Source organism: Chrysemys picta, chromosome 2 (assembly GCF_011386835.1).
Source record: "Chrysemys picta bellii isolate R12L10 chromosome 2, ASM1138683v2, whole genome shotgun sequence".
In the NCBI taxonomy this organism is placed as follows: Eukaryota; Metazoa; Chordata; order Testudines; family Emydidae; genus Chrysemys; species Chrysemys picta.
The window spans coordinates 42,080,107-42,105,234 of NC_088792.1; the positions used below are offsets into that span (position 1 = coordinate 42,080,107).

At 42.8% G+C, this 25,128-nt stretch overlaps 1 protein-coding gene across 1 annotated transcript in view; it reads left to right on the plus strand.

The window, feature by feature from the left end:
- Nucleotides 1–24,678, plus strand: part of ST8SIA6 (ST8 alpha-N-acetyl-neuraminide alpha-2,8-sialyltransferase 6) — a 50,920-nt gene extending 26,242 nt beyond the window's left edge. The window contains exons 5-9 of the mRNA XM_065583010.1: nucleotides 6,725–6,869; nucleotides 12,258–12,370; nucleotides 14,549–14,641; nucleotides 17,287–17,759; nucleotides 22,183–24,678. Coding sequence (XP_065439082.1) covers nucleotides 6,725–6,869; nucleotides 12,258–12,370; nucleotides 14,549–14,641; nucleotides 17,287–17,755 — 820 coding nt within the window. The 3' untranslated portion in view covers nucleotides 17,756–17,759; nucleotides 22,183–24,678. The remainder of the gene's footprint in view (nucleotides 1–6,724; nucleotides 6,870–12,257; nucleotides 12,371–14,548; nucleotides 14,642–17,286; nucleotides 17,760–22,182) is intronic.
- Nucleotides 24,679–25,128: the final 450 nt, after the last annotated feature.

The window sequence follows — 25,128 nt, forward strand, 5'->3', positions numbered from 1 at the left end:
TTTATCGGGTACTAGCCCAATGCATTGAGCACAGGACTGGGAGCAAGGAACTACTGAGTTCTGCATCTACAGGATAGTACATTACACTTATGGAGTACGTTACAAATATTACTCCGTTCTGCCTCCCTATGAGCTAGGTAAATACAGTCACACCCATTTCACAGATGATGAAACTTCGCTTAGAGAGGTTATGTGACATGAATCAGGTCATGTAGCTACTTACTGTCAGAAGGAGGATTAAAATTGACATTCACATGTCTAATCCACTGGAGTCCTTTAATGGCTAGACAACGGTATCCGCGGGTGAACTACTTAACTTTTCTCTGTCTGTGTTTGCCCATCTGTAAAATGGAAATAGCACTTACCAACCTCACAGGCATGTTTAGTATTGTTGTACAGGATCACCATGTTCCTCCCTGCAGCTATGAAGAATAGAATAGATAGGATAAAATACATTTTTATAAGAGATGTAAAGCCTTGTGCTTCCAGGCATAAACTAATCTTGAGTTAATGAGGTTTGAAAAAAGCTTCCCCCATGCGTGGGTTATTCCATAACTGAGATTTGTTGCACCTTCCTCTGAAGCATCTAGTACTGGCAGCTACCAGAGACTGGTACTAGAGTAGATAAATCACTGCTCGGTTCCAGTATGGCAATTCCTATGTTACTAGAAACCAGTCCCACCTAATGTTGAGCAAACATCTCTCTTAGTATCATAGCTCTGCTGCCTTCTGCAGATGACTCCAGCCTAGCAGACCCAAAGACAAACAAGGGGGTGAGGGAGTGAATTAGTACAAGGAACAGGTATGGATCTAAGGGAGAAACCTTTTGGACAAACACTTAAGTAAATATAACAGCTGGCAATTCTATGCTGCACAAACCCCAGTGGCCCCGCTGCAGGCACAGGGTATAAGATGGCTATCCACTACCTGCCTCAGCTTGTGCAAAACTGACCGGCACAATGAGTCTTCTTGCTACTACCCTTGTCTTTCCAGAAAGCCTTTGACAAGGTCCCTCTTCAAAGGCTCATATGTAAATTAAATTGTCATGGGATAAAAGGGAAGGTCCTTTCATGCATTGAAAACTGGTTAAAAGACAGGTAACAAAGGGTAGGAATTAATGGTAAATTCTCAGAATGGAGAGGGGTAACTAGTGGTTAACCAGTTCCCCAAGGGTCTGTCCTAGGACCAATCCTATTCAACTTATTCATAAATGATCTGGAGAAAGGGGTAAAAAGTGAGGTGGCAAAGTTTGCAGACAATACTAAACTGCTCAAGATAGTTAAGACCAAAGCAGACTATGGAGAACTTCAAAAATATCTCACAAAACTAAGTGATTGGGCAACAAAATGGCAAATGAAATGTCATGTGGATAAATGTAAAGTAATGCACATTTGGAAAAAATAACCCCAACTATACACACAATATGATGGTGGTGGCTAATTTAGCTACAACGAATCAGGAAAAAGATCTTGGAGTCATCGTGGATAGTGTGCAGAGGCGGTCAAAAAAGCAAACAGGATGTTAGGAATCATTAAAAAGGGGATAGAGAATAAGAAGGAGAATATATTATTGCCCTTATCTAAATCGATGCTACGCCCACATCTTAAATACTGCATACAGATGTGGTCTCATCTCAAAAAAGATATACTGGCACTAGAAAAGGTTCAGAAAAGGGCAACTAAAATGATTAGGGGTTTGGAACGGGTCCCATATGAGGAGAGATTGAAGAGGCTAGGACTTTTCAGCTCGGAAAAGAGGAGACTAAGAGGGGAATATGATAGAGGTATATAAAATCATGAGTGATGTGGAGAAAGTGGATAAGGAAAAGTTATTTACTTATTCCCATAATACAAGAACTAGGGGTCACCAAATGAAATTAATAGGCAGCAGGTTTAGAACAAATAAAAGGAAGTTCTTCTTCACACAGCACACAGTCAACTTGTGGAACTCCTTACCTGAGGAGGTTGTGAAGGCTAGGACTATAACAGCATTTAAAAGAGAACTGGATAAATTCATGGAGGTTAAGTCCATTAATGGCTATTAGCCAGGACGGGTAAGGAATGGTGTCCCTAGCCTCTGTTTGTCAGAGGGTGGAGATGGATGGCAGGAGAGAGATCACTTGATCATTACCTGTTAGGTTCACTCCCTCTGGGGCACCTGGCATTGGCCACTGTCGGTAGACAGGATACTGGGCTAGATGGACCTTTGGTCTGACCCAGTACGGCTGTTATGTCTCTTTTCCCCCCCCCCCCCACCCCCGGTCCAAATATTCTTCTCCAGCACTGTCCCACGGAGTGCTCATACTTTACAGAGCTCAGTGGTGGCTTTTACCTACAGCTTTGTGTGGGACTGTTCTCGTTCTCAACCAGTGGTCCGTGTTCTGATAGCTGTGTGGTGAATTTTGTTTCCCTCCTACCTCTCAAAGTCAATGAATGCCACTAAACAAATCCAAACCTCTCCAACACACACACACACCACAGTCACCTTTGTATGATGAATTTTTGCCCAGGCCTCATAGGTAGATAAGGGTTTCATGTTCTTTCTCTCCATTTCAGGGTGTCTGTCTACCCTGTGCTAACAACACTTCCACCAACTTTAGACTGTCCACTGGGGTGCATGGCCCGCCTGGCACTTGTCTTCTGGTTATTGCCTTTGTGCCTCCAATGAGGGACATACTGTGTCACATGCTTGGGTATATCATCCATCCCCACTGCTGTTCCTACTTCTTCATCCGTCCTCCAGCTCACTATGGCAGAGCGATACCAGCAGCTGTAGTATCTTGCGATACAGTTTTACCACAACTGAATGGAGTGCAGATGACAAGTGACTGATGCAATAAGGAAAAGTGTGTCTGAACATCTACTATTTCCAATACTTAGTACTACATATGAATCTTGGTCAGAAATTTTTTCCCAGGAGCCCATTTGTCTCAAAATTCAGCCTTATTCTTGTTCTTTATCACCAATCAAAACACAAGCATGGCAACTCCACTAGCCTATCTCTTAACCTCTCTGCTTTAAAGCCCACCTGAATTCTTCCTCCTTTTACAGATTTACATCAATCTACACTTGTTCTAACCAAACCAAGACCTCACTCTTCTTGGATATTACAGTGAATCCGAGAACATTAAAAAGATGGGCGAAAGAGCCTTGCTTTTTCTCCAGAAGGCTCATTCCTAAAGCTTTGGAAACTACTGTGGGGTGGATTGCTTCTGCCCCACAGGCTTCTCTGTCTAGAGTTTTTAGTCTCAGGTTCCCTAGGTAACCTGAATATTAATTACTACATTAACATTTGATTTTTCATGTAAGAGATATATCGTTAGTACAACAAACTACAGAACCCAGCTGGGTACCTCCACAGCTATAATTGTTTTTAATACCTACACATTTCTTTTGAGCAAGATGCAGCTTCACAATTTCTTTGCTTTAGTGATTTTAGGCTTTATTCATTTGTGCCAACGGAATTCAAGCTGTAGCCCTTTATCCTTCATCAGCAATCAGGCCTTAGCACTCCAGATGCAGCCTATAGGTTAAATGAGCTAATTTATCCCTCTGGCCCTGTGGGGATGGACACCCAGTCACACACCCTCCTCTTAAAGACTACATCCCTCAGAGGTATGGATGCCTTCTCCCCTGGAGTTGCTGGAGCTGGCTCCACAGGTCATCCTGCTCCTGGTCACCTACCATGAGAAATCGTTTACCCCTCTCTTCCACGTTATTTCTGAGTTTCTCCTTCTGAAACTGCATGTCCTCTATGGCTACTTGTAATGCTTGCTCTGTTGCTAACAACTTTTCATGTAGCTTTTGCCCTTGCAGACTCTCCCAATATCCTTTTTCTCCAGAGTCTGAGTTCCAGCTGCGCACTGGTTAGTCTCCATATTGGTCCCTGTATCCTTTAGCTTTGCCTCTGAGAGTCTCTTCCTTCCCTGGAGTTCTCATCTGTCTTCTCCCTCACAGCCACCTCGGCCTTCTCCACCATCTTTGTGCATCCATTCTGGCCCTCCCTTCCATATCTTTCCCTGAGTGATGCCCTTTTCTTGGCAACTTTCATTCTTCTTGTTCCTCATCAGGACCCTGTCCTTCCCTGGGCTGCAATTCTGTTTGTGAGGGCACTGTCTCCTCAAACGTCCTGGTTTTCCCCCACCCACTTCCTGCTTTCTCCACAGGAATATCATCTGCCTCCAGGTAGGTTGTAGACAACTGCAACCATCATTTTATTGGGGGCAGCAGCTAGCAACAATTCACAGATAACAGAAGAAAAATCAGCCTTTTAACAGTAAATATAGCAGCTGATCTTTCAAGTTAAAAATACAAAATATATATATTTTTTTAAAATGCAGCAAAATATTTAATTGTGCTCATAATTTCTCTTCGAGAATACAGTTAATTATATTGATCCAACAGTCCAACTTTAGATAAGTGTTTCAAATTTCCTATTATAAACTGTTTTCAAAAAAACAAATGTATAACTTAGTTACAAAAATACCAAGTCCTACAAAATTTTGGTACAGAAGCAGTCACTTTTTGCACTGGCTATTTAACTGAATCCAATGTTTGTAAAGTTCTGTAAAGAAAAGGTTTTATTTTTTTCTTTGATTTTTGCTAAATACCTTTTGTCAGTATATGAAAATATTTTGGGTGAAAATCACCCTGCTCAGATGGGCCAACAAAGCCCCTTTCACTGCTTAAACCATGAATGTAGGGGCTAAGTGAGGCTTAAGCAGTGCACAAGGTCTTGTGAGAGTCTCTACCTTAGGATTAATAACTCTTTTTAGACAATATCATACTGTTTTGTAACCACACTATCCCCTCTGAGTAAGGGTAGTGGTGCTCTAAGAGCACACCAGAGAACTGTTCACCTAATTCTTCTTTGAGTGATGGTCCCTATAGTATTCCATTGAAGGTTTATGCATGTGCGCCATGCGTCAGGAGCTGGAGAACTTGAAAGTAGTGTCCGTTGATTCATGAATGTGCCCTTGCCTTGCCTCATGGTTTTGTCTGAAGCGATAAAGGGTGGGGCAGAGTAAGCATGTCTCCAGTTCCTTTTCACTCCCACCCAATCCAGGTCAGAACTATTAGTATCCTCTTGCACCTTTAAAAAGAGTGTAGTTGTATATAGTGGTGTGTGTGGTGTTTTTTTGTTTTGTTTTTTTTTTTATAGTATTTTTTTTTTTTACTCACTTTAGTCATTATTTAGAGTTGTTTTGGGACTTTTTGGGGAATCTGTTTACTTATAAATGCTGCCCCCTCCCCCCCCCCCCCCCCCCCCCCGTACCCATACTGGACTGTGCTGAAGACCCCAGGCTTTAAAATCTGTGCTTCCTGCCCAAGTTCCTTCTCAGTCAGCAACAAGCATCAATGCTGCTTCTACTGCTTGGTAGAAGCCTACGTTGCATCCAGGGGCAGCATCTGCCAGTCCTTCAGTCTGACATTCCAAGGGTATCACTGCTGACCACAGGCTGATAATCTGGAAGTGTGAGGTAAAAGTGTTTAGAGATAAAGGCCCAGACCCTCAGTGGGAGGTTCAGTGGGAATTAGGCCCCTAAATATCTTTTGAAGTTCTGGGCCAAAATGTGGGGGAGGTCCAGGTTGGATATCAGGAAAAACTATTTCACTAGGAGGGTGGTGAAACACTGGAATGCGTTACCTAGGGAGGTGGTGGAGTCTCCTTCCTTGGAGGTTTTTAAGGCCCGGCTTGACAAAGCCCTGGCTGGGATGATTTAGTTGGGAATTGGTCCTGCTTTGAGCAGGGGGTTGGACTAGATGACCTCTTGAGGTCCCTTCCAACTCTGATATTCTATGATTCCCTAGTATCCTGGACATGGTGCATTGTGGCAGGTATCAGATCCCAGAATAAGACAAAGGGCAGCAGGAACAATGGCAGATTTCAGAGTCCTGATAGTACTGTTCACAGCTTTTCAAAATAATACTGCTTAGCATTTACACATACCCCTGGAGGAAATAAACTGAGTTATGGGTTGGACAATCAAGAGACCATCCTTCTAGAAGGCATTTAAATGGAGGCTGCCCTATTGATTAGATGTTTTTTGTGGATTGTGTTGGCTTATCTTACTATTTTTCTCACACACACGCACACCCCCACCCACCAAGATCTCTATCTTATTTATTTGTATCTTTTAATTTATTTAACATCTGCCAAATCTTGCACAGCAGAACTGTGCTGAGTGGTTGAAGACATTAATCGTTAATTAACTCAAAACCATCTAGCTGTTCTCAAAGCTGAGCTATGTAACCAGGTATTTCCTTTCACTGTTCCTGCATCCTCTCTCCCCCATTCCTTCTGATTGTTACACCCACCTCTTACATTTTTGCTGCAGTCTGATTGTTAACTCTTCAGGGCAGGGACTGACTCTTATTATATGTTTTGTACAGCACCTTGCCCATGGGGGCCCTGGTCTCCGATGGGGCCGCAGTGCTTCCGTAATACTAATTTATAACAATAATAAGGGTGATTGTGGCCTATTTTCCTGGAAAGGGGGATGGAAAAACAAGGAAAGAGAAGGGGTTCCTGGGTTTGCCACAAATCATACAATCTTTCTTGACAAAGCTGAGCTGTTTGGGCTGGTTACAAAGCAAGTCAGGGGAAAAGTCATTCTGAAAGGTTCACACCGCTTTATTGGTAACTAAATTAATTAAAAACAGACTTTATTTTCTAGTTCTCTGCCACCTCCTTAACATTCATTAGCTACACTGGTCTTTTGCAGGTTAGAACTAGCTTCCTGCTGTGATGCTGTTCACAACTTTATTGCTTCTCAAAACAATACCCTGCTGGGAAGTAACATGAGTTATGAGGTGGACAATAAAAAGACTATCCTCATCACAGAGGACATTTTTAGGATGCTGCCTGAGGTAAGAACAGTTTTTTCTTTCTTTTTGAACTAGAGTTGTTTTATTTGGCTCTTCAGAGGACGGTCCCACCACACTCTCTCTCTCTCTTATTTCTTGGTAACTTTCTTGTGCAAAGGAGAGAGGCTGGCTGGGACTCCCATTAGGATATGTGTACACTGAACCTGGAAGTAAGCCTCACAGCCCAGGTCCACAGGTTTGTACTAGCGGGGCTTGCACCAGAGCACTAAAAATAGCTGTGTAGAGGTTGCAGCTTGGGCTGGAGCTTGGGCTTTCAAGCCCACTCAGCCCCCCGGACTTCAGAACCCGAGCTACAGTGTCTATGCAGCTATTTTTAGCATGCTTGCACAAGCCCTGCTAGTGGACCTGGCCTGGGAGGCTCGCTCCCAGATGCAGTGTAGACGTACCTTTAGTATCTATGAACTCTGCTGGTAGCTCAGCCGTAGAGGTTCCTGCAGAATGCTGCAAATTGTAACCTCTCTCAGCAGCCAGATGTGCCTCTGTAGTACTTCCAGTCCAGGGGCAAGAGATCAGGTCTATGGACTAAAGGCCATTGTGCAAATTAACATTGCTCTTCTCACACCTAGTTTCAGGTGATCATGAAAAGTTTCAGTCTTCAATAGATGGTTTGTATTCTTTTATTCCATGCCAATCCCAATTACTGTGTGATTGGATATCAGGAACTGAACCAGACATCTCTAGAACTGAAAACATGACTGTTACAGGTTGAGCTAAAGAGACTGTTAAAGACTCTCATCCTCTGTGGATGGAGCACAGAAAGGAACATTGACCATTGGATCACATGTGCATCTCTCTTCCTGAGTGTATCTGACACACAGTTCCTCTTGACACCTCTTCAGCTTCTTCTTGTGTATGCTCAAGTACAATGGAACTGATCCTCCTCTCCCAATGATGTAAATCAGGAGTAATTCCATTAAAGTAGATAAAGTTACAGTGGTGTAAAACTAGGGTAAGTGAGTGGAGAATCAGGCCTCTGGTATCTGCTGATATGTACATGCCCTTGCTATCCCAGCAAGACTAGTTTAGCCTTGGGTCTGTCCCCCCAAATATGATGTTTTTTGTCACTAGGTTTCACTGCAGAAAGACAAATTCTTTCTCCAACATAAGAGATACCTTGGTTCTCCAAACAAAGCCTTTTATTGTGTTGTCTTGAGATAAACTTCTATAGGGACTGGCATTTATCAGCTTTCACGCACTTCCTTGCTTTCCTCTATGGCACCCTCTACTGTTTCTCTCCTTCTCCCTCTCAGCACACATGGCCTGCCTGAGAGAAGGGGAAGGATAACATTAGGCACCTGCGTTTTCCCCCTGGCAGTAGCAGTTCCTGGAGGTCTCCCTAGATGCATGGTCCCACTAAGGGTATGTCTGCACTGCAATTTCATGCTTAGGCTCAGGCTTAAGTGTAACACCCTCCCCCGCATCTACACTGCAATTGCACAGACCCAGGGTCCCAGGAACCTCAGGGCTGCAGGGTCTGAGCACAGGTCAAGCCAGGACCCCAGGCTCAAGCCCTATTGCCTTGCAATGTAGATGCAGCCTTGCTTTACTCTTGTCCTGGGAGTCTGCCAGAAGTGTCCCACAATTCTATGGGCGAACCTCCTTAGTCCTCGCTATCCCAAAAATCTCCAGTCAACTGTATTGACAATGAGTCACCCCCATTGGCATACGGCAGCAGCTCAGGTCAGCGTTAACTCCTTCTCTTCTGAACACCACGCTCCCAGCACACTATCAGCCCTCCTGGGTTTGCAATGGAGACTGAGCAGGGCAAGACTTTTGTAAATCGTGCTGCTTCCTGGTCACAGGAGCACAGACCAATTTTGGTGAATCTCTGGTGCAAGGCCAGTAAAGCTGAACTTCAGCAAAAGTACCAGGAATGACCATGCATACCAGCAGATAGCTAAAAAAGCTGTCAGCTTTGGATGGGTGATCAGTGCAAGGAGCATAGTAAGAGGCTGAAGAACAAGTATTGGAAGCCCAGAGACAAGAACGACAGCTCGGGCAACTTGCCAACATCATGGCTATTTTATGAGGCGTTTGACCAGGTGCTGGGCACTGCACCCAACATGAAGCCAACATGCATGATGACAACCTGGTGAGCTGGGATGGTGCCCTGCTGGCCCCTGAATCCAGCATGGGGACGGATGAGAGCCAGCCGCAGGCTCCGAGAGAGGTGCATGAAGTGACTGTTTGTTTGTTTATTAAACCAATCCCAGAGGAGGCTGTGGATCAGGATCAACAGTAAATTCAAGGTCCCTACTCAGAAGAGCTGTTTGATTTCTCCCCCTCTGAGAACAGCCCACTACTGAGTCTACAGCAAACCTGGGGGAGACAGAAGCCGCCCTGGAGCCTGGTAAGCTTATGACTCTGATTTACAGTTTATTATTACAATATTGGGAGGGATTTCTGCTTTAGAAGCAATGCACAAGTTATGATCAGCTCCGGCTACCAGTGTGTGTCCGGTAATGGTGGATTGTATCAGAGCACCTTGGTGTCCCCTCTCCCCTCCCGTCCCCAACTATGTGGAGTTCAAAATGGCGACTGGGAATTTCAGACAGTCATAAACAGCTGTAAAGGTATCTTCACTGTAAAGTCACAGATGTTTGCCAGGGTCATACATGTTTTCCTTTCAGTAGTAAGGGCTTGAAATTTGCCTCTCTGTAATCATTCCTCCTTGCTCTATGGAACCACCTGGAAACAGTGAAGTGTGTGTGTGTGTGTGTGTGTGTGTGTGTGTGTGTGAGAGAGAGAGAGGGGGGGGGGGGGGCGGAAACTGTTTTCTATTTCCAAATCTAGTCCATGCAGTCTGTGGGTCACCAAATTATTTCTCCCAAGTACAAATGGGGTGTCAGTTTTTGTCCAGAACTGTGTTGGGTGCAGAAGGCTGTGGAGTTCTTCATGCTTGTGCGCAGCAATAACAGGGTAAAGCAATGTGTGAGCTAACACAGCATCCTGTTAATTCCCTCATGGATTTGGACCCAATCCTGGTTAGTGATAGCTGCAAACTTTTCCTGAAGCAGGAACTCCAGATATGCAGTTACACTGTGGGGAAGGGTGTATTTTTTCCAGGGCCACCTCAGTAGCGGACTAGCCCACTCCACTCACAGATGTGCTGTTCAGTCACTATAGATTTGACTACTTCTGCTGCATACGCTGCAGGTTTCCCACTAGCAGCTTGGAACAGCGTGTCCCTTTGGCAGTAGGGCACCACAAGTACCGTTACTTCCTCCGAAGTGTGAAAGGTCTGAAATGACGGGAAAAGCCTTTTGCAGCAAGGGACTATCCTCCCCCACATACATGCTCCCTATACCACCTAATTATAAAATGTTTATAAAACAGAAAACAGGTTGTTATTTTAACCATGCTACTGTTTCTGCCCTTCTGTAACTGCAAATAACCAGGCTGTGGCCATAGAGAATGTGGACTGAAGCATCTCTTTCACAATACGTGTCCAGGGCTGGCTCCAAGCACCAGCCTACCAAGCATGTGCTTGGGGCGGCACCTGGAGGGGGGCGGCGCCCACCCGGGGAGAGCAGAGCCGCAGCGGGCTCGCCGCCCTCCCCTGGCGCTCCGGCCGGCCGGGAGAGCGGGGCTGCCCTCCTCCTGGCGCTCCAGAGAGAGCGGGGCCCCGGCTGGGCTCGCCACCCTCCCTGCGGCACTCCCCGCCGGGGGGCAGAGGGAGGCTTTTTTGCCTGGGGCGGCAAAAAAGCCAGAGCTGGCCCTGTACGTGTCGGTTCAGTTTCAAAATGTATCATTTTATGTCCTTGAGATTCCACAAGAATTAATTCTGTGCTTCTCCACTGAGCTACTTTAGACAGTAACCCTCTGTTTCTTGTCCTCTTTCAGACCTCTCAACCTCTACTGCCTGCTGTTCATCAGGAATTGATCCATGGCCCAAGATACCCTCACGGGCCATTCCAAAAGGAAGCATTTCCATGATAAGTTATGATCAATGTTCTTGACACAGCAGACCAGCAGGTCCAGTACCAGAAGAAGAGGGATGAAAGCCTGCAGCAACGGCATGCTGAGAAGCAGGAGGAGTTGCTGAAACAATTGTCTGAGCTCTGTCCTCCTCCCTTAGCTGCCTCTCCTGTTCCAGGAACTGCTTTGCAAGTGCCTGCTCCCTCGCTGAAACCCTCTCCTCCACCTGGGCAAAGAGCCACATACCTGATTGCCTCAGATATCTCTGCCACCACTTTACCCACAGTCAACTTTCCAACCCCAAACTGGTTGGCAACGGACCTGTAGCAGTCCAGAATAGCCAGCTTCCAGACAGTTATAGAAAGCTGCTTCTGGACCAGTATGGATGACCTCAGTTGTGTCTCTTTACACTGGAGGGTTGGGGGTAAGCTGCTCACAAAGCTCCAGAAATGTAGCTGCTTCATGCAAAGGTTCTGGACCCACTGTTGGTCATCCCAGGTCTTCATGACAATGTGCTTGTGGCCTTGTGCCAGAAGCGCTGGTCTACATATGGGGCATCAGTGGCTATGCCAGTTGTACCAAGCAGCATCAGCCAGTGTGAGTCTGTGATGCCAGGGTGGTACTCCTCCTGCTACTCCATCAGGAAATCCGTCCGGTACCTTTTGGTGGGACAGAAAATGCTGCTGAAATGTCCACCAGTGCCTCCTGGATGCTTTGCCAGTTTCCTGACGCAGAAGTGAAAGCACAAGCAAGAGAAGTTCTTCAGAAGGCACCTCCTCCATGTCGCTGGCTCCAGTAATTGGGAATGCACAAACCAAAATGACTGCTCGGCAGGCTCAGGTTGTTCATGCTTCCTGTAATAGGCAGGGTGGGCAGTAAAGTTTTCCCACAGTACATCACGGTCAGAGGGCTAGAGCAGCACTTGCGACTCTGGGATATGGTTGGTTTGGCTCAGGTCTGTGCACAGCTGTGTGGTTGAAGCATGGGTTAGAACAGTCTTAACATAGTGTTAAAAACAGTGTTCCTTAACATGGGACTCGAGTCCGTTGACCCACTAACCCTGGCTTACATTGCAGTGTAGACATACCCTGTGTCCTTCAGGAGACACTGTCCATAACAGGAGTATTGTATGGTAAACCTATATCAAATGTGTTCTGAGGAAAGAAACAAAGCAGGATATTTATCTTTTTGTTCAATTTTAACAATGCAAAAAGACTTCCCCCAAACTGTTGAAAGCAAAGATAGCAGCTCAGAGTCCATTCTTGCTCTTTCCACCTCTGTTACTTCTGACTGTTTTGTGGCAGACACGTGCTGCATTTTCTGTGTGCATTCTCTGCAATTTACTGGAGTTAGCCTGCAAGTAGTTACAGTTCTGATTCCATATCATGAGAAATGCGCAAAAAAAAACCAAACCACCCCAAACTCTGTTCATCCTCTTTTTGTTCTTTTCAGTCCCCACCCTTTTTGGGCTATCCTTTTAAGCACTGTGCAGTGGTTGGAAATGGGGGCGTTCTGAAAAATTCCAGCTGTGGAGCTGAAATCGATAACTCTGACTTTGTATTTAGGTAAGAGCTGCTAAACACTAATGGGATTATAGTGCTAAAGCTCTTGAAGGGACTCTGTCAAGCTTGGTAGGCCAAAAAGTAAACCAAATGGCTGTGCTATGGTTAATGGGTGTGCACATGCGCCGCATCCCTGTTTTCCCCATCCTCTCAGCCTGTCTGCCCCATTCTTCAACACAATAGCCAAGCACCGTGTTCTGCTCTGTAAATGTCACTACTCTGGGTGCGTATAAGAAGAGGGCAGAAGCAGAAAAAAGCGCACGTGTATTCACACACCTGCGATTTCAGGGAATGCCAGCAATTCTTTTCCAAGTGTCTGACTAATGGGTCCTGCCCACATGCTCAGGTCTAACTGATTACCATATTTGGGGTCAGGAAGGAATTTTCCCCCGGATCAGATTGGCAGAGACCCTGGGGTTTTTCACCTTCCTCTGCAGCATGGAGCATAGGTCATGTAAATGGTGGATTCTCTGTAACTTGAAGTCTTTAAATCATGATTTGAGGTCTTCACTGAATCAGCCTGAGGTTACGGGTCTATTGCAGGAGTGGGTGAATGAGGTTCTGTGGCCTGCAATGTGCAGGTCAGACTAGATGATCATGGTGGTCCCTTCTGGCCTTAGTCTATGAACCTGGATGTGTTCTAGTTTGGGAGTGGAGCCTCTGAGAAGCTCAGTTTTTGTTTGACTCTCATTTAGGGTTGGGGGGTGTTTTTTCTTTGGATCAGGAGAAGAGTTTTTAAAAAAGACGGATATAAGCTAGCATTAAATATGTTACATGCTTGCCCTTGCCTTATAGTCTTCATGCCAGGCAACTTAACTTTCTTGAGCACTTTTGAAAATCCCCTCGGCCCCTGCTGGTATTTTCAGATACCATTTGAAAACTGGTTTTAGGAGCCTAAGTCACTTTGGGCATTTTAAAAAAATGTTACCAATTGACATTCATGGGACAACTCATAGGTATAAAGTCAAGCATATGGTTACATGTTTTGCTGGATTGGGGCCTCGGGTCTAGGTTTTTAGGCCTTGCAATGCTGAGTGGAGCAAGGCCTAGGGGCCAGGTTTTTAAAGCTATTTAGGTGCCTAAAGATACAGATAGGCACCTAAATAACTTCTCAAACTCCAAGTGGGACTTGGGCACCTCGGCATTTTTGAAAATCCCTATAGGCACCTAACTGCCTCTTGAGGTGCCTAAGGGTATGTCTATCCTGCAGCTGAGAGCAAGCCTCCCAGCCCAGCTAGACAGACCTGCACTAGAGGGGCTCGAGCTAGCACACAAAAAATAGCAGTGTGGACGCTCTCGAGCCCACCTGAAACCTTGAGTCTGAGCTTGGGTGGCAGAGATTCCTTTTGAGTCTCACTCCAGGTTGTGGAAGTAAAATTCCCACTTTGTTCTCCACCAGAAACTTTCCAACATGTGAATGAACGACAGCCTTGCAGGCAGACCTCTGAGCCCACACCCATTTCTACTGGATTTTGTCACCTTTCTTATTTCTGACTTGCATCTGGTGCTTTTAAATAAGACAAAAGAGAAGCCTTCCCATGTCTAATTTAGATGATTGGCCTGAATAGAACTGATGAACCTACAAGATGAGATGCTGAACCTAAATGTAGCAGGTTTTTAAAGAACATAAGTGTTGATAAACATAATTCAGACTAAAACTTTTTCTTCATCTTTAATAGAAATTGACTAATTACTACTGAATCAGTAGTTGGAATGCATTAGTAGTTGGACATTTTCCCATTTTCATCTTTGATACAGGCAATATCATCACTATGCCAATTGCATCTTATTATTAATCACACTGTTTTTAGGCAGAAAATTACAGAAAACCTTTAGAGGAGCTGCATTACTTTATCTTGGAAGGAAATAGTGGCAGGATATAGTCTAGTGGTTAGAGCAGGGGAACTGGGAGATGGGACTTCCTGGGTTATTAGTAGCTTGGCTACTGACTCATGTGATATGGAGAAAATGTGACTCTCTGTACCTCAGTGTACTCATCTGTTAAACCGGTTAAAAACTTATTTTTCAAGCATGTTGTAAGGGTTCGTTAATATTTATTTATTTATCGGGTGCTTAGAGGGAGGTGACATAAATATTATGGTGCAGTCGAGGAATTTGCATAGAATAACAGCAAGGCATTTGTGGTGGGGTTCTAGTTAAATAACTGTTTCTAAACCTCAGGTGTAACCTTCCCCCAACCACAGGAAGTGTTAGCAAAGATGTTGGCAATAAAACAAGTCTCGTGACTGTTAATCCAAGTATCATAGCACAGAAGTAAGTATCACCACAATTTTTTTTTCCTGTGTAATGTTGTTTAATTGTTTGACATGCTTTAGATTTTGTTATTAAACCCTTTGGGATACCATCACAGTGGGCAATGCATTCTGATTACTTAATTAGTGATTCTTAATTCCCAGGTAAAAGGTATACTAGTGAATGGAAACCCATTAAACAAGTCCTTTTGAACAGAAATGAGTCAACAATACAGAGATTAGCAGTGCCTCTTTTTGCACCCATCCACATGTTCCTAACCAGGGGAAATAGCAGCATTTCTCATCTCAAGTCCATTTTCTAAAGCTGGCATTATAGCCATGATTTAGGAAAGCCCTTAAGCATGTGTTTGAGTCCATCACTGGGACTTATAGTTAAGCATGTGCTCAAGTGCTTTCCTGAATTGGGACCTACATTTCTATAATTGTCTGAACACTAAAGAATCCAACCCAAAGTAGATCTCCCTTCTTTAAAATTAAATAAATTAATTAATGGAGATATCCCATCTCCTAGAACTGGAAGGGACCTTGAAAGGTCATTGAGTCCAGCCCCCTGCCTTCACTAGCAGGACCAAGTACTGATTTTTGCCCCAGATCCCTAAGTGGCCCCCTCAAGGATTGAACTCACAACCCTGGGTTTAGCAGGCCAATGCTCAAACCACCAAGCTATCCCTCCCCCATATATCTCTGAAGTATTTTTCTTTCTTGCCCTTCTTGGGAAGAAAACAACAAAAGTCTGATTAGAACTTGCTAATTATTCTATAACTTTCAGGTCTAGCTAGTGCTTACCTGCCAAATGAACCAGGGTGGTATGTTGATATTTACTACTTAATAATCTTACAGCCTCTTACGGTCTGTCTTCTCTGTATTCCTCAAACAGACACAACCAGACAAAACTGACTCTAGTTTAAAAGTAAGAAGAAAACAATCGAATAAACAGAAAACTGAAGTTTTGTTGTAGCCATGTCAGTCCCAGGATATTAGAGCGAGAGAAGATGGGTGAGGTAATATCTTTTATTAGACGAACTTCTGTCTCTCTCTCTTTCTCTCGCCATCAGAAGTTGGTCCAGTAAAAGCGATTACCTCCCCATCTTGTCTCTCTAAAAGAAGTTTGTCATTAGTCAAGGAGATATCTGGAGTCTTTGGAATAAATTCTGCTTTGATGCTCTTGCAATTCTTATTGATGGAGATGGAGATGTATTAGTAGCTTACACCAGCAGTGAATTTGGCCCATTGACTTCAGTGGGGTTGCAAGTAAAAGCAAAATTTGGTCCAGAGGTTTAGCATAAGAAGACAGTTTCATTGGTGGCTATTGAAGCTATTTATTGCTCTTGGGCTTAATCATGATGTTCCACTAAGTTTTTACTCTGGTTTTTATTCAGGCAAACCTCCATTGAAGTTAACAGCGTTCACCTTAATAAGGTCTCAATAAAAATGAGTCAGGACTTTGGGATTTGGCCATTTCAATGATTTTATTATTCAGAGAAAGCTGTAAGTGTCTTAGACGGAGGAGAGGGAAAGGGTTGTCTAGAGAACTGTGCTAATTTTAATCACTTTTAATTAGCAAGCTAAGTGTGGGGTTCTTCTCACAACACTATAGTTGAAGTTTATATCAGCCATTCTGTTATGGACTGTGCAGGGCCAGCTCCAGCTTTTTTGCCGCCCCAAGCGGCGAAGCAAAAAAACAAATAAGAAAAGGTAAAGCTGCAATCGGTGGCAGCTCTACCACGCTGCTTCATTCTTCAGCAGCAGGTCCTTTCCTCCGAGAGGGAGTGAGGGACTTGCTGCCGAAGACCCGGACATGCCGCCCCTTTCCATTAGCCGCCCCAAGCACCCGCTTCCTTTGCTGGTGCCTGGAGCCGGCCCTGGGACTGTGGTTTTCAAGGCATTTACAGTACAGATGTAAAAACTATTGCAGGGTTGAAACAAAGTCCCAAAGCAAAATCACTTTGACCATTTTTTTCTTTTATTGCAGAATTTTGGAGGGCTCAACAGTTTATGACATGGGATCTGGCAATTCATTAGAAGTATGGTCTAATCTTCAGAAGTGCTGAGTCAGTAGGAGCTGTGGGTGTCATCAGCTTGGACAATCAGTCCAGCAGTATTTAAAAAGCAGCTAAGGTTCTGATTCTGCAAAGACTTAAGCATGTGCTTACCTTTAACTCCATGAGGACTATTCACATACTAGGCACATGCACAAGTCTTTGCACGGTTGCAGCCTACATTTGTAAAGCAGCTACCCACATGTAGTAACTACTTTGCATAAAGATTTTTATGGGATACGCTAATGTGCCCATTTTTAAATGTGTGGGGCTTCTCGCACCTTCCTTTGAAGACACAATCCTGGATTGGTGGAACACAGGTCTGATTTGATATGGCAATTCCTGTAAAATTAAGTAAATTGTATAGTGAATTTGTAATTATTAAATAATTTGTATAAGGCCAGATTTTCATAATAGCACACGTAAAACTGTGCTCATATCCTATACATTTACTACATGTACAGATTAAATGGCAGTAATAGTGCTCACAGATTACTTGCTCAAGCAGTTGTGAAACTCTGGCCCACAATAATAAATAGTTGAATATTGAATTCAAGCATTTTTTCCCTCTAAAACTGATAAGTTCACTAGGCCTTTTATTTGACAGATACAACAAGCTGAATGAAAAGAAGGTGACGTTTCTGGAGAACATTGCAAGTTATGGAAATGCTTTCCTTTTATTGCCAGCATTTTCCTTCAAAAGCAACACAGCTGCTTCTTTCAAAGTATACCACACTCTACAAGAGTTCAGAGCAAAACAGAGGGCGATATTTTTTCATCCCAGATACCTGAAAAATCTAGCCCAGTTCTGGAGAACTAAGGGCGTGAAAGCATATCGATTGTCTTCTGGTTTTATGATTGCTAGTGCTGCTATTGAACTGTGTGAGAATGTGAAGTTGTATGGCTTCTGGCCTTTCTCTAAAACCACAGAGGAGATGCCAATCAGTCACCATTATTATGACAACCAACTGCCCAAGCCGGGTTTCCATGCAATGCCCAAAGAATATAACCAGATTCTCCAACTTCATGGGAAGGGCATTCTGAAGCTGCAGTTTGGTAAATGTGACTCGGACTAAAAAGGTAAGTCAGATTCCTCAAAGACTTAAACGGAAGTGTTTTATATCAGGGCAAAACTGCCTTTTCTGCAACCAGGTGGTGTTCCCCAGATATGCACACTATTCCCAAAGAGTCAATGAGAGTTATGTATATGAATTAGAGGGAGGCTTGACTGCTCTACCTATATGTAAAGTACCATGGAGATGAAAGGTTAGGGTCAACTCCGACGTTTTCCTCCACACTGCCAATCCTTCTGCATACATGAAGGATTGGCAGCACCATCCGTGATTGCCACAACTCAGTCTATCAATAGTGTTCCATCGCCCCAAATGTGTGACCGCCAGTCTCTTGTGTGTCCTGTTTTTTGACTAAAAGTTTTGTTTAAGGCGGACACATTCTACCACCTGAAAGAGAGAAGAGGCGAGATTCTGGTGCTGCCTAAACCTTTCTACACTGATGCAACAGTGTACGGGACCATAAAAAGGGCCAAGCAGTCCATGGACAAATTCACCCAGAGAAGAGGCAGCATATGGCAGGTGTATGCAACCTTGTGCCCCCCACTTACATGTCCCTGCAGAGTGGCTATGCCAGGTTGGCACAAGGGGAGGAAGCAACCACATTACTCTGTGTTGCTGCAGTTCTGGTCTGCAGAGCAGCCGGTCAACAAAAGTGTAGAAGCTGCCATAGGTTACAGCAGCTCTTGAGGCTGCTGTAACTTACTTTGGGGATTGCACTGGCCCACAGAACATCCCAGAATCATAGAGGCATGAAGCACTGCACCCTGTTTGCCTGGGCTGCATCTTCTTTGTTCTGCATCTTAAGCGATGCAGCACAGAACCTAGCCCCAGATCTTGAGCCAATTTACTGAATGCAAATTACAGCTGACTGTGGAAAGATTCGGTTGTGAGATTCTTCTGACCTGTTGACAAAACACAACCTGCCAACGTGGCTCTTTGTACATCCTTCAGCTACATCAAAATTTCCAGCTCAACATCTAGTACTGTTGTTGACTGAGTCAGTCACTAGGACTTTGACTCTCCAAAAGATGGGAGTCCAAACATCAATAAATAGGTTACAATGAGACCTGAATATAGTATTTTAATTGGGTTGATATAATCTTTCTCCAGTATTTTTCAAGATTATATAAAAGAAAACTACCCAGCCAAGCAATCTGAAAGTTCAAAAGCTAAGAAATACTTTTCTCTGCTTAGACTGTGAAATGTATTTCAAAATGGTTTTCAGTGCTATTTAGAAAATGTGCTTTCAAATATATATTTCACAGTTGATTCATAACGATAAGAGATTGCTGGGCCAAGCCAAATAAGCACAATTTTCTTCCAACGGTTTCAGAGCTTCCCATGTTCAAAAGAATAAAACGGAATGAGGATTGCTTATACATAACATTACAATACCGAATAGAATGGGGGATGGGGAGATACATGCTTGCGCGCACGCACATTACTAGGTTATCCTTTTTAGCTGTAAAAAGGAATGGCATATAGGGAATGTTGAGAAATACATAATGTATTTTGTAATCACACATGCAGTTGCTATGCTTTTTACATCCCGCTGTTTGCACTTCATATAATATTAATCATGATAACTATGCCATATAACTTTAATTATAGTAACTATGCCAGCTAGGAAAATGAATAGGAAGCCATTTATGAATTTTTCATCAGAATGGAGCACATAGGAGTCACAAAAAAGCTTAAGCATATGTATGGGTGAATTAAACATTGTCAATGCTTGACAGATTGAGGATCTGAAAACCATGTCTGTGGCCAGATTTGCACGGGAAGCTGCAAAAAAACAATCTGAGGAGTAAATTGCACTGCCCAAAAACTTAAACGTTTTTACTTAATGGCTTGTATTTCCAAAAGGAAAGAATTTAGTCCTTTTAACAACAAAGTGAAAGATTTTATTAAGATCTACTGTAGAGATGGTTAAAATTTTTAATGAAGTTTTTCATTAAAAAATAGTCTTTTAAAAATCAGACATTTTCATAATTTAAAAAAATATATTCCACTCTCTGGTGAGCACAAGGATTAGGTCTGGGTCTGTCCTCTGCAGGTGTATGCAACTGGGGCAGGTTCTTTAGACTCTTCTTCCTTGGGGCACCCATAGAGGTTTCAGCCATAATCTTGCGCACAGTGTTCACTCTTTGCGGATGGTACCGTTTCATTGACTTCAATGTTCTCATATACTCATGTAGCAAAGTGGCAGGATTCTCCTGTGGACCCACCCTTTTAGCAGGTGTAGAACCCTGCAGGGAGATGGTAACTGATTCCTGATAAATCCTTGTAGCAGGTGTGGCTTGTTAACTCCACCCTGGCGCTAAGGGGTGTCTCTTTTTGGAGAGAGGAAATTATGGTTTGGGCTACTGGTGTGTAGTCAAGGAAACCCTAGGAGTAGTCAGGAAGAAAGCTTAGCCTGAGGCTTACATTTCCATTGCAGCTTGAGTCACCCATAAAGCCAAACCACAGGAAGAGGGGAAGATTGCACTTCTTACAGTGGGCCAAATCTTCCAGCAGTTTAATTTGGCATAGATTCTTTGACATCAATGAAGCGGCACCATTTCCCATCAACCGATGGCCAGTATGTGTAGAATCAGTTCAGAGCAGTATGGGAGCTCCATCTACTTAAATGCACACTCATGCACGCACGTCCTTATGCACACACAGCCCCACACATATTTGCTCTAGAATATATGCGTACTTTCTCACTGAGTGAGAGAGAATGAGATCTCCAGCAGAATCCTGGAATTACACTAAAAGAATGATCTAGAAGTGTTTCTCAATGACCGGTCCGTGAACGGGCACCAGTCCCTGACATCTCCCTGATACAGTTGAGGAAGGCAGTGAGCCAGTCCCTGCTATCAAAAAGGTTGAGAATCACTGATCTAGATTATTTTGTATTAAATAACTAAATCATTTTTGCTATGGCTCTGTGGTTGAACAGAGTCTTGTTTGCTCATTGGTTTAACCAGATAAGCCTGGAGGATTCAAATAAACATAGGCCCCAGAGGAGTAAAATAGGCCCTTTTCATTAATTAGTCTGGCAAAAATCATCCTATTGTTCAGAAGGCTTGTTCAAGTGGAAATGCTATCTGGACAAGCAAATGGGCTAGGCATTCTGCCTGCCAGAAAGAGCCAAGGAGACTGGCTCCAGACTGAGGGGGTATCTGACATAAGCATTAAGCTGCTGCTCACAGGGGTGGGTGGCTGGCCAGAGAGCAGGAGTGAAGCAGGGAGGACTGAGCCACCTCAGAGGTAGGAGGGGGAGGTGTGGCTAAGCAGGTTAATATTGCTGGGCTGCCCATCAGAGGGGAGGGGCAAAAGGAGGAGGGGCTGAGCAGAGTGGTGGAGTTGAGCTGCTCCTTGGAGAGGAAGGGGATGGGTATCATTGATGCTAGTAAAGCCTCGTAGGTAGAGCCAGACAGAAAGGTATGGCTGAACATGCCTTCATCTGAGCCTCAGTTTGAATATATGAGGTCAGTGATGATTGTGGAGCCTAAGAATTGGGGTTGGGTTTTTCAGCTGTAGTAAGATGGTCCAAAGGCAGCTAGTTTTGATACAAAGGCGAGCAATAATGCGACTTTCCAGCCAAGCCAGAGAAGGCTACGTAGCAACTTCTGGAGCCAGGCAACCTTAGCAGCAGCTGCCATTGCTATAGTACTGCATATAAGTCCTGATCCACCATAGCACTTCAGCATGTGCTAACTTTTAGCTCATGAGTCGACTCTATGAACTCAGTGGGACTACTCACACACTTAAAGTTAAGCATGTGCTGAAGTGCTATGCTGGATCTGGGCCACAATGGGCATGATAACGCTGGTGAAGATAAATTGTTCTTGTCTAATTAGCAAGCCTCAGAATAGATATAATGGATCTGAAATTGTAAATGGAAACAATTTTATTTACAATTAATTTATGCTAATTGTAATCAGGAAGGGGAGGAGAAGAAATGCAAGAATCTGAAACACTAAAAGTTACCTCTACAGCATCTTATATTTATATCTGAATTTTCTATGTCTATCTCCCATGTACATATTGACCAGGCCTGACCCTGCTTAGCTGATAAAAGCTGCTGATAAGGCGATGAGGTGATAAAGAGGCATACCATGCCATGGCCTAACTGTAGGCACTGCTGAATAACAACTACTGGAGATGTTCTAGTGAGCTTAGAGCCCTCCTCTAAAGAGAACAGATGTTTGAACTAGATAGCTCACTATCAGTCCTTTCCACACCCTCAGGAGTCTGAGCCTATGATGTTGTATAACAAATGTCTGAGACAGACTCTATTCTAACATAAGGCTGAATACAGATGTGTGAGGCAAAACAGGTTTAAGTGATAAGAATTGTAAAAATTGGCTTATTTTTAATCTAATATAGAGTTTACTTATGCACAAAAAACAGTAACACATGTTGTTTTGTTTTAATTCCAGGGTGGTGATTCCAAAGGAGAAAATTTGTGTATATCTCAGAAGTTTGGTATTGGATTTGATATGATGTTGTTTTGTGAGCATTAAACTGCACTATTATAATTTGGAAATATTTTACACTTAAGGAGAAAAGTGAATGATTTTTGACATAGTGATTGCTACATTTTTGAATTTCTCGTAATCAAAATTGTTTATGCAAACAAAATTTATCTGGAAAATCTTTGGAACTCCTGACTATTCGTTAAATTTAAAGCACAATCTCAAGATGGTGCCACTGTGACACTTGTAATGTTTTGCTTGTTAAATTATTATAATTTTAAAATGTTTTGACATTTTTGTTGTTTTCATACAAGGTGGACAAAAGTGTGTATTTATTAGCTCCATGGTATGATGTGTTAGATTTGGCAATGAACTTTTTCTACTGAAGGCCTTGATCCTGCAAATTCCTCCACTAAGTGGAGAAATTATTGCAGAAAAAAATCATTTTGATTGTGGAATAGAGTGCCCACTGGGGTTCTGGCTGCCGGACCCTTGCCAGCCAGGATCCCGGCCGCAGGCCCGCTCAGCTCGCTGCCGGCCTAGGTGAACAGAATCCCAGACTGGCAGCAGGTCGGCAGCGTAAGATCAACATTTTAATTTAATTTTAAATGAAGCTTCTTAAACATTTTGAAAAACGTGTTTATATATTATATAAGTAAACTAGTGTTGTATTGTAAAACAGACTTATAGAGAGAGACCTTCTAAAAACATTAAAATGTATTACCGGCACGCAAAACCTTAAAGTGAATAAATGAAGATTCAGCACACCGCTTCTGAAAGGTTGCCTACCCCTGTGTTATAGAAATATTCCTACACTCCTGTGAAATTGAAGTATATTTAATATATTTGTAATTTACACATGTTTTATGTGCATTTTCATAACTGCTTCATATTTGGCCCTTATGTTTATATTCTTGATGTTAATTACATCAAAATACCTAATAAAATTATTATTCATTAAATTCTATTAGAATGATACAGAAGTTACAAAATATTTCCAAAAATAGGGGGGAAGGGGAGTGATGCATCCCAATGGCAGAATTTTGAGACTATCACATTGAATTCTCCATTAACAAGTAACTCTTCACCTATCATTTTGAACAATTGCTTCCTGGATTTACTTCCTCTAGAAAAGTCAGACCAAGTAAAGACCCATTTTACACCAAGAGACTTCATTATCCTGGTGGTTTCAGAAGTGAGAGAATCTCTCTTCCATTTGCCTTTTTATTTATAAGAGTTATTCCATTGGAAAAAAAAAAAAACTTTGGGTTTTCCCCCCCAACATTTGCCTTTCTTGTGACTCCCCCAGTTCACTACAGACATACTAAGGGACAGATTTTAAAACCTACCCTCCCATTGTGCACGGACAGCTTGTGGGTTCAAATAATGTCACCTAACATCCTGATCTGCAACTGGATCACCGGAATGCACCCCTGCAGACCCTCTCCTGAATTCACAGTGTGGAATCCAAGATGATCGACACAGGTGCAGGGGTGTGTATGGGTAGATCCAGTTCCAGAATCTAACGCTTTGAAATCCAGCTACCTAATTGTACATATCGGTTAAATATCTTGGTGAGATTAATTGTGCCTGTAGACAATTGCAAAACTGACAGGTGCAAAATCATGGCTGCAAATTGAGATACTGGTTTGAAGCAGATATAGGAGTTAAGCTTCTTTACAAACCATCTCTACTTTTGTTTTAGTCCATGTGATGCATAGACTCAAATTAAAGGAGAGTGGTAAATGGGGAGATTCTAAACTACATGACAGTTTATAAGGTTATAAGTAAACATACATTTTCATTTTCAAGATAACTCCATGCATCATAACACATAACTGTGGTCTCAGGTTTAAAACTTGTATCCCTTGCCTGAGGTTTCAATGTCTCCAAAATGTGCATTGTTTGGGTTCACTTTTATTTTGTTTCTTTTAGATGTGAATATCACAGTAGTTATGATACATCCTTTGTGCTGTTACGACTGCATTTCGCCAGGAAAAAAAGACGCTGATAGTGTAGGCTCTGCTAATGTTGTTGTTTTCAAAAGGTCTCTTAAAGATTTATCACTGCACATTTTTATGCTTTAAGATATAAACTTGCTGTTGTCTGTTCTCACACATTAGGGTGTTACAGTATAATGTATAAATGTCTCTGCAGGATTTAGGAGGAGGCATGCATTGCCCCTCTACTGTACGTGTGCATCACCACTTGCTTTTATAACAGGAAATTGAGGTGAAGTTGTATTGTTGAGACATCAGTCAGTTCATTTTAATTTATACTTTGTTTTATGTTTTTAAGTGCCTAATGATTTTATGTGGGGGGGGGGAAAAAACAAAAACAAAAAAACCCACCATTGATTTCACTGTTATGATGCATTCTTAACACACTGCACCGATTCCATATTGTTCTGTAATGGAATAATTTTGCAATTTCTGTTTGTAAATAAAGACTTACTAGACATATCCGTGTGCTTTTTTTTTTTTTATCCTTAAGACGTACTATTAAAAATACACCTTCCAACAAGAAGTTAAATGGTGCAGTATATTTTCTCTGTATATTTACAGAGGTTCTCAAATAGAGATATAGATTTGGGGGGGGGGAATTGGACTGTACTTCAAGTCAATAAATATAAATATAAATATATATATTCTGTTCCATAAATACCAGCAATTGCAGACCACAAGCAAATGTTTTCCATTCCTTTGTGGGGATACCTTTTGTTTCTTCGCTTCATTGTTTTGAATGACTTGGAAATGCCTTTTTTTATTTTTAGTGGTTGGTTAAAAGAAAACAAAGTTTTAAAAAAATATATCATTGCTGCTTTTCTCTTTTCAAAAAATGAAAAGTTAAACACATTTGCAAAACAGCAATTAAATGAAAATGTGACATAAACATCTGGTTTGAAGGTAT